Raw genomic sequence first — 20,139 nt, 5'->3', positions numbered from 1 at the left:
ATCGAATGATATCTTGGTGCACACATTTATAGAAGGCCTTGAGTCAAATACAAAGATTCTCTTAGATTCAGAAGCAGGAGGCTAAGCCTTGGATAAAACTTATAAAGAATTGTATATACTGTTGAATCAAATCTCACAAGGGAATCTTGATTGGCATGCAGACTCAAGGAGTGCTCCCAAGAAAGTTGCAGGGGTATTGGAGGTAGATAAGTTTACTGCATTACAAGCACAAATTACAGCAATGCAAAACCATATGACTACTCAGCTGAACAACTTAACGTTGGGTGCGACACTACCAGCATCCACAACAAATACAGTTCTACAGGTATATTTGTGGTGTGAAGGGCGCGGAAGTTGTGAGCATAAGGCAGATACATGTTCTGTTAATCCAGATTCAGTCAACTATGTGGGGAATGCAAATCGTCAGGGTCAACAAAATTTCTGCAACACGTGTAATCCAAACTGGAGAAACCACCCTAATTTCTCATAGGGTGAAAATCAGGCATAGAATGCAAATCAGTACAAGGGACCAGTGCAACCAAATCCACAGTCGGCTCAGAATAATTAGGCGATCGCTCGGACTAGCAATGTGAAGGAGTTGATTAAGCAGTTCATGGCTTAACAAGCACAGTTTGCAGAGACATAAAGACTTAATAGGCATAGTTTGCAGCTGAGTTGAAGAGTCAATAATTGTTTTCAATAAATCTAGAGTTATAGTTGGGTTAAATTACAGGATCGGAGAATATAAGGCCACAAGGAGTAGGCTACAAACTAAGGAGATGGTTCAGAAGCAGGATAATCCTGCACTTACTGATAACAGTTTGAAAGATAAGGCAGAGTTAGAGGTCACGAAAAAAGAGTCAAGTGATAAAATTAGTGCGGAGAAGAAGACTATCCCCTTACCCTTTCGTCAAAGAGCAAGGAAGCATCAAGAGGAAGCACGTTATAAGAAATTTCTAGATCTTCTAAAATAGGTTCAAGTAAACCTTCCTCTTGTTGACATTCTACAAAGTCTGCTAAAATATTTGAAATATTTGAAAGATATTGTTGCCAACAAGAATCGGTTGACCGAATATGCTACAATTGTACTTACTCAAGAGTGCACGTCCAAAATTCAAAATAAACTTCCCACGAAGTTAAAGGATCCAGGTAGTTTCACCTTGTAGATTACCCTTGGACAGACTATTTGTGCACGTGGATTGTGTGACTTAGGTGCTAGCATAAATCTCATGCCCATACCATGGTATCGGAAGATGGGTTTTAGGATTCCCAAACCTACAACTATTATGTTGTAATTAGCGGATAGGTCCCTTACTAAGACAGATAGCATTATTGAGGATATGTTGGTGCAAGTGGGATCTTTGATTTTCTTAGTGGATTTTGAGGCTGATTCTGTTGTTCCATTTATTTTGGGACGACCCTTCTTAGCAACAAGACAGTCACTCATTGATGTAACAGCTGGAAAAATGACAATGCGAGCACACAATAAAGTGGAAGTTTTTTATGTGTTTAAAGTGTTGAAACTACCAGCCATATATGAGTAGTTATTTTCTACATCAGTTATTGATATTGCTTTGGATTGGCAGTTGCTGTTGTCTGATGATCTATTAGAGAAAGCTTTTATGGGTCATGATATGTATGGAGACGTGAAAGTATTATAATTAGTTCAGGTTATGAATTTGCCATTGGTTGAAATGAAGAAAGTATCTTTCGAGCCTTTGAATAGGCCAATTGGCCCATCACCTAGGCCTTCAGTCAAAGAAGCTCCTAACTTAGAGCTTAAGGTTCTTCCTCCTTATTTATAATATGCTTTTCTTAATGATCAAGATATTTTGCCTGTTATTTTGTCTGCAGGATTATTAGATGTACATGCAATGGAAGCTATAGCAGTTTTAAAGAGAAGAAGGAAGGTGATTGGTTGGCAGGTGTCTGATATTATAGGAATTAATCTAGTATTTTGCATGCACAACATCTATATAAAAGAGGTTTACAGACCTACAGTGCATCAACAATGAAGGTTGAATCCTGTGATGAAAGTGTTGGTAAAAAATAAGTGATCAAGTAGTTAGATAGTGGTATTGTCTATCCACTTTCAGCTAGCAAATGGGTCAGTCTGGTGCACTGTGTACCAAAAAAGAGAGGAATGACTGTAGTGACCAATGATGATAATGAGTTGATTCCCATACGTACGGTGACCGGTTGGAGGATCTATATTGATTATCGGATGTTGAATGAAGCAACTCATAAAGATCACTGTCCTATTCCCTTCATTGACCAAATGCTGGATAGATTAGCGGGGCAAGAGTACTTTTGTTTTCTAGATGGGTATTCCAGCTACAATCAGATAAGCATAGCATTGGAAGACCAAGAGAAGACCACTTTCACTTATCCATATGGTACATATGCATTTAGACGTATGCCTTTCGGCTTATGCAATGCACCTGCTACATTTTAGAGATATATGATGACGATATTCTCAGACATGGTGGAATAATTTGTGGAGGTATTAATGGATGATTTCTCTGTGTATAGTAATTCTTTTAAAAAGTGCCTGCAAAATCTTGATAGAGTCCTAGCATAATGTGAGAAAACAAACTTGGTGCTAAATTGGGAGAAGTGCCACTTTAAGGTTAAGGAAGGAATTGTCCTAGTCCATAAAGTGTCATGCAAAGGACTTGAAGTGACAAGGCGAAGGTTAAAGTAATTGAAAAGTTTCCTCATCCAGTGATAGTCAAAGGAGTGCGGAGTTTTCTGGGACATACAGGGTTCTATAGATGATTCATTTAAGATTTCTCAAAGATTGCAAGCCCCATGTGCAAATTGTTAGAGAAAGAAGACAAGTTAGAGTTTGGGATAGATTTCCATGAAGCTTTTGAAAAGCTTAAGAGGAAGTTGATTGAAGCACCTATTCTGATCGCAACAGATTATGAGTTACCCTTTTAGTTGATGTATGATGCTAGTGACATTACTGTGGGAGCAGTTTTGGGTTAGTGAAGAGATAAATTATTTCACTTTATCTAGTATGCTAGCAAAGTGTTGAATTATGCTCAAGTTAACTACACGGTTACAGAGAAAGAAATATTGGTAGTGGTGCATGCATTCGACAAGTTTAGATCTTACTTAGTTGGTACTAAGTTCATTGTTCATACTGACTATGCTGCCATTAAGTATCTTTTGAACAAAAAGGATGCAAAGCCACGACTGATTAGGTGGATTCTGCTACTATAAGAGTTCGATCTTGAGGTGTGAGATAGATAGAGAGCTAAAAATTAAGTTGCTGATCATTTGTCACGGCTGGAAATTTGAGACCACATTATAGATGACTTCCTGAGTATTAAGAAAGAGTTTCCTAATGAAAAGTTATTGTCGGTAGATATAGTTGAGTTCCTATGGTATGCTGATATTGTGAATTTAATAGCGTGTGAGGTGTACCCTCCTAAGGCCACCATACAACAAAGGAAGAAATTACTCAATAATTCTTGTGCTTACATTTGGGATGAACCATACCTTTTCAAGCATGGTCGAGATGGAGTTATTCATAGGTATATCCCAGAGGCTAAATTTTCAAAGGTGCTATAAGATTGCCACTTATCTCCATATGGAGGACATCATAGGGGTGAGAGGATTGCGAGAAAAATGCTGTAATCAGGTTTTTTCTGGCCTACTCTATTTAGAGATGCAGTTGCTTTCATAAAGAATTGTGATCTATGTCAAAGGTTGGGTACCATATCTAGGCGTCATGAGATGCCTCTCAACAATATTTTAGAAGTCGAAGTCTTTGATGGTTGGGGGATCGATTTCATGGGTCCATTCCCACCTTCAAAAGATAATCTGTACATTCTAGTAGCAGTTGACTATGTCTCTAAATGGGTGGAAGCTATGGTGAGTCCGACCAACGATGCAAGAGTGGTGCTGAAATTTATGAAGAAGAACATATTTTCCAGATTTGGTATGCCAAGAGCAATAATTAGTGACGGAGGTACACATCTAATTAACACTTGGTTCAAGAATCTTCTTGCTAAATATGGTGTTAGGCACAAGGTTGCTACTGTATATCATCCCCAAACTAATGGACAGGTTGAGGTGTCAAATCGGCAGAGAAAAGATTAGGCGGAGAAGCTAGATGATGCACTTTGGGCTTATCGAACAGCTTATAAGACGCCTATTGGGACATCTCCAAATCACTTGGTGTATGGTAAAGCGTGTCATCTTCCTGTGAAGTTGGAACACCAAGCATATTGAGCGGTGAAGAAGCTAAACTTTGAGATGACTACCATGGGGGAGAAAAGGTTATTACAGCTGAATGAGCTTGAAGATTTTAGATTTCATGCTTACGAAAATGCCAAACTATACAAGGAGAAGACCAAAAGATGGCATGATAAGCAAATTCAAGTAAGAGTATTTGAACCCCAACAACTTGTTTTGTTGTTAAATTTACGGCTTAAGTTGTTTTCGGGTAAATTATGGTCGAAATGGTCTGGACCTTTTAAGGTGGTGCGTATCGCACCTCATGGAGCTGTGGAGTTGTGGAATAAAGAGAAGACGGAGAATTTCCTTATGAATGGACAGCATGTAAAGCACTATTGGGCGGATCATCCAGATAAGCATAAGGAATCTATCACTTTTGCTGATGAGTGATGTTGAGCTAAGTCGTGCCACGACGTAAAATAAGGCGCTATATGGGAGGCAACCCACAAATTTAATGTAATAGGTAGTTTAAATTTTTAGTAGATAAAGAACAAAAAAAATACAAAAAAGATGAGTCATTCCATGATAAAAAATAAGGCGCTTGGTGGGAGGCAACCCATTTTTGCTTACATAATTTTGTTGTTTTTGATTGATGTGCAGGAATGAGAAATTAGGTAGAGATAAATAAGATGGTGGTCATAGGCCATTGAGTAAGTAAAATAGCTAATGAGTTGTGAAAAAGGTAAGGGGTAAGAATACATGCTTAAAAATCTGAGAAATTTGGCCTTGAAAAAATTTTCAAATGTAATTTCCAGAGGATCGACGCGATCTTGGTGCATCGCGTCGATTGGCATAAACTCCACACTCAGAAAATTTTTTCAAGGCTATTTCTGGAGAATCGACGCAAACTTGAAGCGTTGTGTTGATTATTCAACGCTATTTACAATGCGTCGCGTCGATCTTCATTACTATGTCACATCTATAAATACTACACTAAAACATTTTCACTCCCCTCACCTAACCCTAGCTGCACACCGCCCCTTTTTTCCCCAAACCCTAAGTCGATCCTTAGTCAAAAGTTGTCAAAAATTTTCATAAGGCTTCAACTTCAACCTCTTTTCTCAATCAAGACAAGGTAAATTCGCATGATACTTTGACTTCAAATTTTAAGAATCAAATGTTCTTAAATATTGCTATAACTTGTGTGATTGGAAATGTAGTTGATTTGAAATTTCAATTCCAAGGGATTCCGTTTCTGTAATACCCCACATTTTGGACTAGAATGAAAATCCATCATTCCTATGCGTGGATGTTTCAAAAGCCTCAAATCCTATATAAATTTAGTTTGTTAATAAATTATGTAGTGTGGGAATCTATTTGAGCATGAATTTAGATCATAGGGTCCCCTAACTCAAGTACAAGTTGAAAGCTTTCCTATCGTTCAAGTTTTAGTGAGCCTCAAAACTTGGGTCAACTTCAATCGACCATAACTTGTAGTATATAATGAACTAGGTGTTTTACTATATATCAAATGAAAGCTATTTGAATTAACTTTCCACCGATACCAATTTTGCCTAAATCCGATATCGGAGCAAAGAGTTATCCCTATTTTATTCTAGTATGTCAAGCTGGAAAATAGTGACGACGTTTCTGACCGGCTATCACGTTTTTGACGACCTTTTTGATGACGTCGTCACATTCTGACTATATTTCTGACGACGTCGTCAGCCCTAGGTAGAAAATCAAGAATTTTGACCCCTTTTGTGACGACCATTCGTGATGGCCTATCATGGACTCCTTTCATCCATGAAGTTCAAGAACCCTTTTCTAAAACTATATATTATGGTTTTCATGTTATGAAAGGATTGTTGATCATGTTTATGTGTGGAATGATGGCAAGATAGAATCTTTATGTGTTATTATGAATCTATGACATCATATGAGTTGAAAACATATAAGTTTGATTATTTATGATGAGTAATTGTATGATTTACACCTATGCCTAAGTTGTGAATGTAAGGTGTTTGATAAAATACCTAAGAGACTAGAAATCATGCATTATAGCTAAATTGTGACTAAGTGAAGGATTCATGATATGCCCCCATATTCCAATGATTTTCATGTCGACATTGTGTCTTGTAAATGTTGTTGGGATGTTCATGAACTAGTCTTATGAGATTATGCTATGCTTACTTGCAAATCCTACTTATGTGCAAAATGTATGATATCCATGCACTTCATGGAATTCCCCAAGTTATGATATTATGGATTGTGGTTGTAATATGTAATGAGCATGATATTGAAAGCTATGCAAGTATACATGTTGTATGAAATTCCCTTCCATGAAATAGATTGTTGAGAACCATGCTGAGTATGAAATCCCTTATTTATGATATTGTGGATTATGGACTCTACTCTTATGATCAAGTCAGTCATGTGTGTCAGTTTCTTTCCATCAAGTCCTGGGGGTACTTGTACCCAAATAATATAGCTGTGTGCCTAGAGACATGTCGTGTTTTCATGATACTCTCAGTCAAGCCATGATCTATAGAAATCAGTCAGTCATCTGACTTCGGAAACTCAGTAATCTTAGTAGTTCAGTATTCTCAGTAATCTCAGTGCTCAGTAACCTCAGTAACCACAATAAATCTCAGTAACTTCAGTACTCTTAATCAGTCCTCAGAACTTATTATATTCCGTTCGTCATCGGAATCCAGTAAACTCAGTTTTAGCTGCGCTAAATAATACCTCTAGTATCAGTTTAATTAATTAGTATCAGTTCAATAAATTAGTTCAGTTAAGTTATTTAGTTCAGCCCAGTTATTCAGTTCAGTGTCTTTCAGATAGGAGTAGGATTCAGCACCGAGTGAGCCTAGGGATGGGGACTCACCCGCTAGATTAGGACTGTGATCCTTAAAAGCATTCCCTAAGTTCCAGAACTACGTAGCCAGCGTAGGTACGAGATGTCACCCATTAGATAGGACTGACATACTCAGGGGTCACCCGTTAGAACATTTATATATATAAGACTGATCCCAGGAGTCACCCGCTAGATTAGGAATGACTCTACAACAGATGTCTTTACTGGTGGCGTGGTACTGACAAACTTCCAGTTAGGGCAGAGATTGGACCCCAGTCAGCTTAGCTTAGGGCATATCCGTTAGATAAATACATCCCACAGTTTCAGTTACAGAATCAGGGATGTCAGACACAGTCAACTCAGCTTAGTAGTACAGATTCAGTACTGTTAGATACAGTCAATACTTATCATTGTAAATAGACTTCAAGATCACCCATTAGCTAGGAATGATCTTAACTATGATTAATAAGTATCATAATCATTAGATTTAAAGATCATCCGCTAGATAGGACTGATCTCAGACTAAGTCAAATCATCCTTATTATCAGTATACTTATGATCACCCGCTAGATAGGACTGATCTCAGATTTAGTTACTTCAAGTATAATGGAACTTAGATAGTTCCATCAGAACTTAGACTGTCAGATACAGTGCTCAGTATCAGTTTTATCGATTAGTCCTATCATTACAGTTATATCAGCTATATCAGTTGCCATAGCTCACGTTACCAATGTTCAGTTTCAGGACTGTTAGACACCGTCATTCAAACTAGTTTTTCATAATTTGAACTGTCAGAAATAGTCAATAATCTATTCAGTACCTCAATAATATTAAAGTCATGTCGTCAGCATTCGGACTCAGTAGTCAGCATCATCACGAGTTTAGTTATAGTTGTTTATGCATGTATGTATTTCACGTTCATATTAGTTAGCATTGTTCATTCATATAACCCTTTGAATTTATCCTACTTCACTCATATACTCAGTACATTCAGACGTACTGAGGCATTTCCGCTATGGTGCTTTCTCTTATATTACACCGTAGGTTCAGAGACACGAGCTCCATATCAGCAGTAGCATTCCAATGTTCAGAGTTTGTAGTGAGTCCTTCTCATTCGAGGACGATATGATTATTGCTATATTTACTATTTAGTTGCTAGATGGAGTTAGTTTGAGACATGTTCCTTCCACTCCTTATTCAGTTCAGTTAGAGGTTTTCAAACTATATGTTATATTAGATATTCAGATCTCATTATTTTTAGTATTTATGACTTATTTTGGTATTGTTATACCTTTTTCAAACATTTTGTTATCATATGTTAATTCAGTTTGAACCTTATAGCCTTTCATGTTCATGTTTCCATATTTTATGATATATTATGTAGTTTACAGTTGCAAATATTAATCATGGGTTAGCTTGTGGTTCTTCGGGGTTATGAGCACCGTGTAGCATTCCGGTTCAGAAAATTGGGGTGTTACAAACTTGGTATCAGAGCCTAAGGTTCAATAGAGTCCTAGGAAGTCTAAAAGCCGCATCTAGTAGAGTCTTGTATATGTGTGTGTTATGCACCACACTTATGTGCAGAAGGCTATGAGATATTTTAGGAATAGTTTCCCTTCTTTCAGTATTCATGTCGTGCCAGTGAGCATAATCTCAGTCTAATCCATTTCTCCTTTTCTTCTACAAACATGCCTCCTAAAAGAAGAAACGGGAATCACTCATCCTCTCAGCCCGAAGACCCAAAGACCCTTTGGGCGATTATATTTCTCATACAAAGTCAGGACCGCATTCACCACTCTTGCTCAGTCAGTCGCTGCCTAAAATGAACGACCAACTATCATTATGGCCAACCCAGTGGCCAATTCAGCTGCAGCTAGAATTTGAGACCTCACCCGAATGAATCCTCCTTCCTTCATAGGGTTTAATTCAGATAAGGACCCGTAAGAATTCCTAGATCAGGTTCAGAAGGTGACAGATGTTATGGGGGTTACTACTATTCAGAGTGCTGAGTTAGCTGCATACCAATTACAGAATGTCACTTATACTTGGTACAAGCAGTGGAAGTCAGAAAGGTTAGATGATATAGGCCCTATAGAGTGGGAGAAGTTTGCCTCTGCTTTCCTTGATAGATTCTTTCCGCTAGAGCTTAGATAAAATAAGGTACTAGATTTCATCAACCTTAGGCAGGGCAGTATGACGGTAAAGGAGTATTCTCTCAAGTTTACTCAATTAGACAGATATGCCCCTTATTTGGTTGCAGATGGTAGAGCTAAGATGAGTAAGTTCGTGTCAGGGGTGAATGATAACATGGCAAATGAGTGAAGATCTGCCATGTTGAATAGTGATATGACTTTATCCAGACTTATGACACATGCTCAGCAGATAGAGAAGTAGAAGATTAGGATAAGTGAGAGACAGAGTAAGAGAGCAAGGACAGGTAGTTTCAGCTTTGCTTAGCCTAAGTCATAGGGTGGTAACCGCTCTCAGCATAGTCGGAAATTTTTAGTCCCAGCTCCATCCTCAGATAGTGTACCATCACCTAAGTCCAAAAATGACCGTCATGATGGAGCGCCAGGCTTTGAGGCCCAGGGTAGTAAAAATAGAGGTCTTACTTATCCGCTTTGCGAAGAGTGTGGTAAGAATCATATAGGTGCATGTATGGTAAGCAGTGATATATGCTTTAGGTATGGCAAGCCAGACCACAGGATGCAAGAGTGCAGTGTTCTAGTACAGAGGGGTAAGGAGTTGCATCAGCAAGGTACCAACAGTGGTCAGCGTCAGAATAGATTTTATGCACTCCAGACCCGACCTAATCCAGAAAGTTTCCCTGACTTAGATTCGAGTATGATACCAGTCTTTCATGTTCATAGTATGCATTGTTAGATCTCTTTCTCTCATTCGAGTATATGTTTCAGTATGAGTTAGCTAGTAAAGCCAGCAAGTCAGTTTAGCAATCAAGCAATCAAATTTTTATAGCTTGTTTTCTCATCCTTGCATCTATTCATGCTATCCAAAATCTCAGAGAATGTAACTATTTCAAGGTAGAACCTCCTAGTAGTTTCAAGTTCAGTTCATCTCATGCATTATTTTTAGACTCCCAAAGTTTAGTTATAATCTAGTTCGTAGATGCCCTGTGCATCACCCAGTTTCTTCTAAGGTAAGTATTCTTAGAGGGACATACCATCCCAAGGGGGAGATATCCTACTTTCTCTTAATGCTTTCATGCCTTAGATCCTTCAATTTCTCCTTGCATAATGAATTCAGTCTAGAATAGAGAGTACTCATAAGTTAACCTTCAAGTTAGACCTCAGCTGTAAGTAAGTATTAAGAGGTTCAGTTCAGTTCATGATGTTTAGTCCATGTCACGTAGCAGAATCAGTCATGTTCTCATGTTTCAGTTCAATCTTAGTGCCTTTACTATTGCATGTTCAATCGCATGTTCGTGAGTCAGTTCAGTCATGTATTCATGCATCAGATATGCGTGGTCAACTTATTAGTACTTTCAGTTATGCATTCACGTATCATCTCAGTCATATAATCATGCATCAGATATGCAAGGATTCAAGTTATCAGTTAAGCATCAGATATGCATTCTCAGTTTGAGAAACTCAGTTTATCGGAACACTCAGTCCTACATTCATAAATCAGCTACCAATGCATCAGATATGCATGTACAGTATGATATGCTCAGTTTTCAATCATGTCAGCCATGAAATCATGATTAGTCATTCATGCTATATATTTGTGTAAGTTTTCTTTTCTCTTATCTCAACCAATATCATTCGAGGATGAATATTCCCAAGGGGGAGATATTGTAATACCCCATATTTTGGACTAGAATGAAAATCTGTCATTCCTATGCGTGGATGTTTTAAAAGCCTCAAATCCTATATAAATTTAGTACTTTAATCAATTATGTGGTTTGGGAATCTATTTGAGAATGAATTTAGATCATAGAGGCCCCCTAACTCAAGCACTACTTGAAAACTTTCTTATTGTTCAAGTTTAAGTGAGCGTCAAAACTTGGGTCAACTTCAATCGACCATAACTCATAGTAAATGACGAACTGGGTGGTTTACTATATATCAAATGAAAGATCTTTGAATTAGATTTCTAATGATACCAATTTTGCCTAAATCTGATATTGGAGCAAAGAGTTATCCCCATTTTATTCCAGCATGTCAAGCTAGAAAATGGTGACGATGTTTCTGACTGGCTATCACATTTTTGATGTCCTTTTTGACGACGTCGTCACATTCTGACGACATTTTTGATGATGTCGTCAGCCCTGGGCAGAAAATCAAGAATTTGGACCCCTTTTGTGATGACCACTTGTGACGGCCTATCACGGACTTGACGACCTATCACAGATGGCGTCAAGTATATTTTTCCAGCAATTCAAGGGCAATTTTGCTAGGGTATTTTGGTCTTTTCCTTCACCTCCCATGACTTATAACCCTAAAGAGGCACAATTTTTCCCATTTTTCTTCAGTTAAGCATCTCCAAAACCCTTTCTTATACTCTCAACCACAAGATTAGGGTTTCCATCAAACTCATCTCTCAAAATCAAGATTCTAGCCTTTTTCCAAGATAATCAAGAATTAAGTTTCCCAATCCAAGAACTCTCCAAAAAACCATCAAGGTTTTCTTTCTAAGCTATGTGTGTGTTCATTCATGGACTCCTTTAGTCCATGAAGTTCAAGAACCCTTTTCTAAAACTATATATTATGGTTTTCATGTTATGAAAGGATTGTTGATCATGTTTATGTGTAGAATGATGCCAAGATAGATCTTTCTGCATTATTATGAATCTATGACATCATACGAGTTGAAAACATATAAGTTTGATTATTTATGATGAGTAATTATATGATTTACACCTATGACTAAGTTGTGCATGTAAGGTGTTTGATAAAATACCTAAGAGACTAGAAATCATGCATTATAGCTAAATTGTGACTAAGTGAAGGATTCATTTCCAATGATTTTCATGTCAACATTGTGCTTGTAAATGTTGTTGGGATGTTCATGAACTAGTCTTATGAGATTATGCCATGCTTACTTACAAATCCTACTTATGTACAAAATGTATGATATCCACACACTTCATGGAATTCCCCAAGTTATGATATTATGGATTGTGGTTGTAATATGTAATGAGCATGATATTGAAAGCTATGAAAGTATATATATGTTGTATGAAATTCCCTTCTTTGAAATAGATTGTTGAGAACTATGCTGAGTACGAAATCCCTTATTTATGATATTGTGGATTATGGACTCTATTCTTATGATCAAGTTAGTCGTGTGAGTCAGTTTCCTTCCATCGAGTCCTGGGGGTACTTGTACCCGAAAAATATAGTTGTGTGCCTAGAGACATGTCGTGTTTTCATGATACTCTCAGTCAAGCCATGATCTATAGAAATCAGTCAGTCATGTGACTCAGGAAAACTCAGTAATCTCAGTAGTTCAGTAGTCTCGATAATCTCAGTTCTTAGTAACCTCAGTAATCACAGTAAATCTTAGTAACTTTGATACTCTTAATCAGTCCTTAGAACTCATTATATTCCATCCATCATCGAAATCCAGTAAACTCAGTTTTAGCTGTGCTAAACAATACCACTAGTATCAGTTTAATTAATCAGTATCAGTTTAGTAAATCTATTCAGTTAAGTTATTTAGTTCAGCCTAGTTATTCAGTTTAGTGTCTTTCAGATGGGAGTAGGATTCAGCACCGAGTGAGCCTAGGGATGGGGACTATTCACTATATTAGGACTGAGATCTTTAGAAGCAATCCCTAAGTTCTAGAACTACGTAGCCAGCGTAGGTATGAGATGTCACCCATTAGATAGGACTGATATACTTAGGGGTCACCCGTTAGCATATTTATATGTATAGGACTGATCCCAGGAGTCAGCCATTAGATTAGGACTGACTCCATAGTAGATGTCTTTACTGGTGGTGCGGTACTAATACCCTTCCAGTCAGGGCAGAGATTGGACCCCAGTCAGCTTAGCTTGGTGTATGTCGGTTAGATGAACACATCCTACAGTTACAGTTATAGAATCAGGGCTATCAGACATAGTCAACTCAGCTTAGTAGTACAGATTTAGTATTATTAGATACAATCAATGCTTTTCATTGTAAATAGACTTCAAGATCACCCATTAGCTAGGACTGATCTCAACTATGATTAATAAGTATCAAAATCATTAGATTTAAAGATCACCTGCTAGATAGGATTGATCTCAGACTAAGTCAAATCATCCTTATTATCAGTATACTCATGATCACCCACTAGATAGGACTGATCTCAGATTTAGTTACTCCAAGTAGAACGGAACTTAGATAGTTCCATCAGAACTTAAACTGTCAGATACAGTCGCTCAGTATCGATTATATCGATTAGTCCGATCATTACAGTTGTATCAGCTATATCAATTATCATAGCTCACATTACCAGTATTCAGTTTTAGGACTGTTAAACAAAGTCATTCAAACCAGTTCTTCATAATTTGAACTGTCAAAAATAGTCATCAATCTATTCAGTACCTCAGTAACATTAAAGTCATGTCGTCAGTATTCAGACTCAGTAGTCAGCATCATCACGAGTTCAGTTATAGTTGTTTATGCATGTATGTATTCTCACATTCATATTAGTTAGCATTGTTCATTCATATAACTCTTTGTATTTAACCTACCTTACTCATGTACTCAGTACATTCAGACGTACTAATGCATTTATGCTATGGTGCTTTCTCTTATGTTACACCATAGGTTCAGAGACACGAGCTCCATATCAGCAGTAGCATTCCAGTATTTAGAGTTTGAAGTGAGTCCTTCTCATTCAAGGACGATATGATTATTACTATATTTACTATTCAGTTGCTAGATAGAGTTAGTTTGAGACATGTTTCTTCAACTCCTTATTCAGTTCAGTTAGAGTCTTTTAGACTAGATGCCAAATTAGATATTCAAATCTCATAATTTTCAGTATTTATGACTTGTTTTGCTACTGTTATACCTTTTTCAAACATTTTATTATCAAACATTTATTCAGTTTGAACCTTATGGCCTTTCATATTTATGTTTCTGTATTTTATGATATATTATGCAGTTTACAGGTACAGATATCAGTCATGGGTTAGCTTGTGGACCTTCGAGGTCATAAGCATTGTGTAGCATTCTGGTTTATAAAATTGGGGTGTTACAGTTTCACCAAATTAAATTTACTCTAAATAGTAGTTGTTAAAATTATATGGGAATGTTAGGAGGTGATGGTGATAGCCTGTTGATTAGTTTGATGCATTGTTCATGTGTTCGTGTGGGTAAATAATGACTTAATTGATGTGTTTTGTTGATTCACTGTCAATAAATTTAGATTTGTTGATTTACTACATAATAGAAATTAAGTGTGGGGTTAAGGTAGTTTATGTTTAAACGAAGTGAAAATAGTCATAATGATAGAATTTTCTTTGTCACTTCCTCGAGAATTAATCGATGTTAAAAGAGTAATGTTGCATAACTGACCATGAACTTATGAAATAGAAAGGGGAAGTCTGAGTAACCGAGTGAATTGGGATTGTTGTAGCAACTTGTGCTAGCAACTAAGTATGGGATGACATTCCATTTAGTGTTAGATAGTGTTGAAGGTGCTTGGTTTTATATTTTTGTGGGTTGTGTTCTGAACAGATAACATGGCTAGTAAAGGAAAGAGCACTGCAGGGACATCAGGGTCTGCAAATAAGAGGAGTAAACAAGCAGATAGAGTACCAGCAGCTCCTCAAGTTCCCAGGGGGCATCACAGGTTTGGAACAAAAGTTGTGGCTTAAGCAAGTAGAAAGTGGTACTCGCAGCACAAAGAATCCAAATACTCAGCTGATCAGTTCATCAATCGGAGGACTTTGTTGAAGGAGTATCCTTTAATGGTGAGGAAGATTGAGGCTCAATGTATGGGTTTTTTTAGTAGCCAGGAGAGTGCAATTTGAGCTTGGTATGAGACTTTTATGCAAACTAGAACCCGAGAGAGTATGAAGTTGAGGTGCGTAGTCAGATAATCACTTTCATGACAGACACTATTAATAAGTTGTTGGGTGTACCTATACCCTATGCAGATCTCGACCCACTGAAGATGATGATAATTAAGCCCCCGTATCAGGCTATACATTATCTCCTATGCGGTGCTAGATCTACGATGTGGTGGATTTACCAAAAAGAGGGAGGTATGCATATTTTGCTTCTATTTGCTCATTTTAATAGGGAGGCGCGTCTATAGGCAAGAATTATCTATGCTTGCCTAGTTCATGGGAAACATATTATAGAGGTAACCTGTGATCGGGTATGTTTAATTTTTGCCCTGATGAGAGATAATGTGGATGTGAATGTTGGTTCTACTATTTTCTCGGTGATGAGAAAGACCCAATTTTTTAGAGGTAGAAGGTATGGATTTGGTGGATTGCTGACTTGATATTTGAGGCCACAGGGGGTGCTAGAAGAAGATGCAGATTATTTGCCATATGTTTATGGTAGGCCACTTGACATTTCACAAACAAAAGGGACAGCTTCTCATAGGACAAATTTGACTATGCTTGAGCGTCATTCTCAGAATGATGAGATTATGGCCCAAATATATGGGTTTACCAAGTTGCTGTTGAAGGTATCTGGGCAAGCAGTCACCCAATAGGAAGTCCGCAATATAGAGTTGTATTATCCGATAGGGCATTATTCCAAGACCTTATTGCAGATAGGTGATGAGTTAGATGAGCCGGTGGATGATGATATCCCAACAAATAAAGAGAGGCATATGTCCAACGAAGAAGAATATTCTGAAGATAATGATGACTCCGGTGATGATGTTGGTGATGGCAATGATGCTGAAGTTGATGATGTGCTTTCCATGGTGACGTTTGACTGAGTAGGGAGTATTAGGCCACCATTCCCTTTATTTTTGCTAGCACTAGGATAGTTCTCAGCTTAAGTGTGAGGTGGTCGATCTTCATCTTCTTCATCTCTTCTATTTAACTATGTTGTGTTGGCCTGTTTGGATGAACAAACAATTTTTATTTGTTTTGTGTTTTTGGATGTTTGTAAGTTGAGAAGTATTGCCCTTTTTGGCAAGAATTATTTTTGTTGGTTTATTTTTGGCAAGATTTATTTGGTGCAAATTTTGATTACAGGTATTTTATTTTTACCCTTTGCGGTTCAATTTTGGATTATAGTAATTATGTGTGCCCTCTTTGGCAAATTTCATTTTGCAATTGTCTTAGTTAGTGCCTTCCCCTATGATTGATGGATAACGACCGTCTTAAGGGGAATGCATCATTAGAAGCTGAGAAAGTAGTAAGATCCCGATTACAACCTTTGAGAAATATTAGTGTTGGGATTTTTTTTTGTGTTTTTAAATGTGAAATATCAACAGGTGTAGTTGATTTGATTGGCTTAATTATTGAATTTGATATAGTGCAAAAATCAGAGAACTTAAAGATCTGACTTGATTCTTAGCATGCACTGAGTGTGTGAGAAATTGTTTATATTCTGCATGTATGGGGCTGAATAGAACTTGCCGGTGTGTTTACAAAGCAAAATAAAGGGTGTTGGGAGTAGGAAGTGATTTAGGCAATTCTTTGTTAACCGAATTTTAAGAACTATATTTGCCTACCCTTATGCATATTCATAGTTAGCCCCATTGAGCCCATAACCTAATTTCTTTGGTAGCCTCATATGTAGCAGAATACTTTTCTTTGATAAGACTTTTATTTGATCAATATTTCCTAAGCACTTTAATAATGAAATAAGGGGGAATTTGAAGTACAAAGAATAGAAAAGGGTGAAAGAGAAGCTCTAAAAGAAGTTATTTGCGCTCTTAAATCATAGGTTAGGAGTTAGAAAATAATTTGTGATGAAAATTTGAGTTATTGTTACCTGGTTATTGTGTTACAATGAACCTGTTTTGGCCCTGGTCCGTTAAGGACAATGTGCACCTTAATTAAGGCAATTTGCATAGGTGGAGGGTGGCTATTATAGGGGTGCGTAACGAGAATTGGGATGTGAAGAAAAGCTGAAATGTAAAAGAAAATATTCCTACCAAAGTGATGTTAATGTGCTTAGAAAGATCTGGGTGAAATAATGGTTGTGTAAAGTTAATGAGGTAGAAAGTGTGGTTGACAAAATGTGATTTTAATTAAAGGTAGTTATGTCTTAAAGTTCTTAGGGAGATTAGTCATTATTTCCAAAATAGTTTCTACCCTTCCCTTAGCCTGTATTACAACTATAAAAAGACCTATTTGATCCTACGTTTCAACATCTGACTATTAGTGGAGTAATACGTAAGGGCAAGCCTATGGTTCATCTCCTATTATGTATGAATTCTTTGTTGAGAGTGAGTGATTGAATTTTATTATTCCCCTCCTGATTAAGTTTGTTAAATTGTGAGTGATATGGGGAAAATTTTCTTTTTGTGAGGGTGCATGCGGATGAAACTCTGGATTACTTATGGAATTCCTAATTTCGTACTTATATTAAGTTTGCCAACAAATTGAATGACATTGTCGGGACAATGAAGTGTGAAATAAAGGTTCATTTTCCCAACACTAGCATGATTCTTAGGTTGTGATTAAAAAGTTTGATGTTTGTGTTGCTTGAAGTTGTTCGAGGACAAACAAGGTTTTAAGTGTGGGTGGTGATCTTGGGCGTATTTATATGTTCAAACACCTCTATTAACCCATATTTGGACTTGTTTTGAGAATAAAAAGTATGCTAAATATATTGAACTGTGAGTTAAATTATGTTTCGTGGCTAACCGATGTGATTAGAGATACAGGGTTAATTTTTCATGGATTTAGAAGAAAATGGGATACATATCATGAAAAGGCGAAAGACCATATGGATTGAAGGCTAAAACATCTGGAGGATTGATGAGAGAAAAGAAAAAAACTAGAGAAAAATACCAGTGACACGATGCGATCTCAACGCATCGCGTCAACTGGTAATATACTATGCCTTAGCCAAAAATTAAAGAACAACTTCCAGTGCATCGACGCGATGTTAACGTATCATGTCGATGTGTGATTTTTGTTCCTTAGAAGAAATTTCAAGATCAACTTCTAGTGCATCGACGCGATATCAATGCGTCGCATCGATGCCTAAAGATTTGACACTTAGCCAAATTCTGGGGAGCAAGTTCCAGTGACACGACGCGATGTCAACGCTCGTGTGGTGAAGAAATTGACTTAGCTTGATTTTTAAAGATGAATTCTAGTGTGGCAACGTGATGTTGATACAATGCGTTAGTTGTTACAACACAATTAATGATGCATCACGTCATGACTACAGATCTGGTGAAATTTTTCTAAGTATAAAAAGAATACGTGAGCATAATTCCAGGGACTTTTGGGCAAGCATAGCAGCGGCGAATAAATACAAAATTCTTTCTTTTAGGGTTCTAAATATTTCTTTTGAACTTCTTTACTTCAAGAATTATTTTGGGTATGGTTAATTACTTATTTTGTATGTTGAATTCAAACAGGAGTGGCTAAACATGCTTATTCTGGGGTTGAGGCCAAGAACATGATTACTCTTTTATATTCTTATTCATAGTTTCTTTTTGGATTATCATCTGGGTTGTTCTTAATTTCTTGAGCTTACTATTTTGATGAGTGGCCACCATTAGAATAATTCTATATTTCTATGTGCATCCGATAGAAGAATCGTAGGATAGAATGAAGAAATTAAGGAGCAAGGTTCTTATCTTTTATAAAATAAGGGGTTTGAATTAGCATCTAGGATAGGGATATACCTAGAACCCTTGCTTGGTTTAATTGTAAGAAGATAACTCTATGAATCTAGAAGAATTGTTGTATCTCTGCAGAAGTTGTAGCTACAATGTTTAATAGGTAGAAGATTTGAGGTCGGGACCCAGATCGTGGCATAACCCTTGCGAATCAACAACCCGATAACCAATTAGACTGTGATTATAATAGAGAATTGTATGATTGTCCGAAATGCCTCAACACTGGAATCCTCATCATTATTGATTACTACCGTTGATTGGTTTGATCTAGTCACCATTAGTTATTCACTGTTTAATATTTATATTTTTATTCATAAATACAACATAATCTTGATACTCTCAAGCACTTAATACCTAATTGTCTTAAACTAAAGATTGATTAAATTTCTAGTTTTTTTGTCCTCGTGGGAACGATATCTAACTGTCTAAGTCTTGATACTGCTTGAACGATCACGTACACTTGCGTGTGCATAGGGATGCAACAGTTTTAGAAAGATCTTATAAAGATACTAATGGTACAATTGTTAAAGCAATTTACCCACCTCAAACACCTTTTGTTTTGCCGAATAATACAGGTATTACTTTTTCTGCTTTTCAGAAATTTATTGATAATGAAGTTTCAAAGGTAAGCATTGCCGAAATCAATAATATGATTTCTCAAAATAATTATTTGAGTCTGTATGTTAAAGTTTAAGGAGAACATATCAGTTCTATTAATAAAAAACTCGACGAGTTAACTAATTTAATTAAAAAATGAGTACTAATCCAAAATCTACTTACGTTGCCTCCTCTTCGGGAAACAAACCAGAGATTTAAACTATTTTTGCTAGTATTCAATGACTTCCTGATATTTACGGATTTCAATTTAGTTCACCTTTAAAGGATTTATAAAAGCTTATTGATAAAAAGTTTTCTGGTTTGAATATTAAACCTATTGATTTGTTTAATGATTTTGCTGATCAAATCGAAACTACTCTTGATTTAAAAACTCGGACGTAGTCAGAGCTTAATAAGCTCAGAGGTATGGTGAGAAAAAAATCGGGTAAAAATCCCAAATATGCTAATTCACCGCATATGGAAACATACTAATATTCGCGACCTACTCCTCAAGATATTTTAATAGAGGAAAGAGATTGGAATCAGACTAATATGAATGGAACTTGATGGTTTGACTGATAGGTAATTAAGTGTTCTTGTGCATTGTATGCTGATGTATGCAACTATTTGCAAAAATGTTAGTGATAAGAATACTAATAAAATTATCTGCAGAATGATAATTGTAGGTTTTACTGGGCAACTGTAT

At 36.8% G+C, this 20,139-nt stretch overlaps 1 protein-coding gene across 1 annotated transcript; it reads left to right on the top strand.

The window, feature by feature from the left end:
- The first annotated feature begins 4,275 nt into the window (after positions 1-4,275).
- Positions 4,276-4,638, top strand: LOC124887795. Its single transcript, XM_047397711.1, has one exon. It carries the CDS (start codon positions 4,276-4,278, stop codon positions 4,636-4,638), a length of 363 nt encoding a protein of 120 aa, XP_047253667.1.
- Positions 4,639-20,139: the final 15,501 nt, after the last annotated feature.

The sequence above is a fragment of the Capsicum annuum genome, chromosome 10 (genome assembly GCF_002878395.1).
Source record: "Capsicum annuum cultivar UCD-10X-F1 chromosome 10, UCD10Xv1.1, whole genome shotgun sequence".
In the NCBI taxonomy this organism is placed as follows: Eukaryota; Viridiplantae; Streptophyta; class Magnoliopsida; order Solanales; family Solanaceae; genus Capsicum; species Capsicum annuum.
The sequence above is the reverse complement of the archived record's forward strand: the minus strand, read 5'-3'. Positions and strand labels throughout refer to the sequence as shown.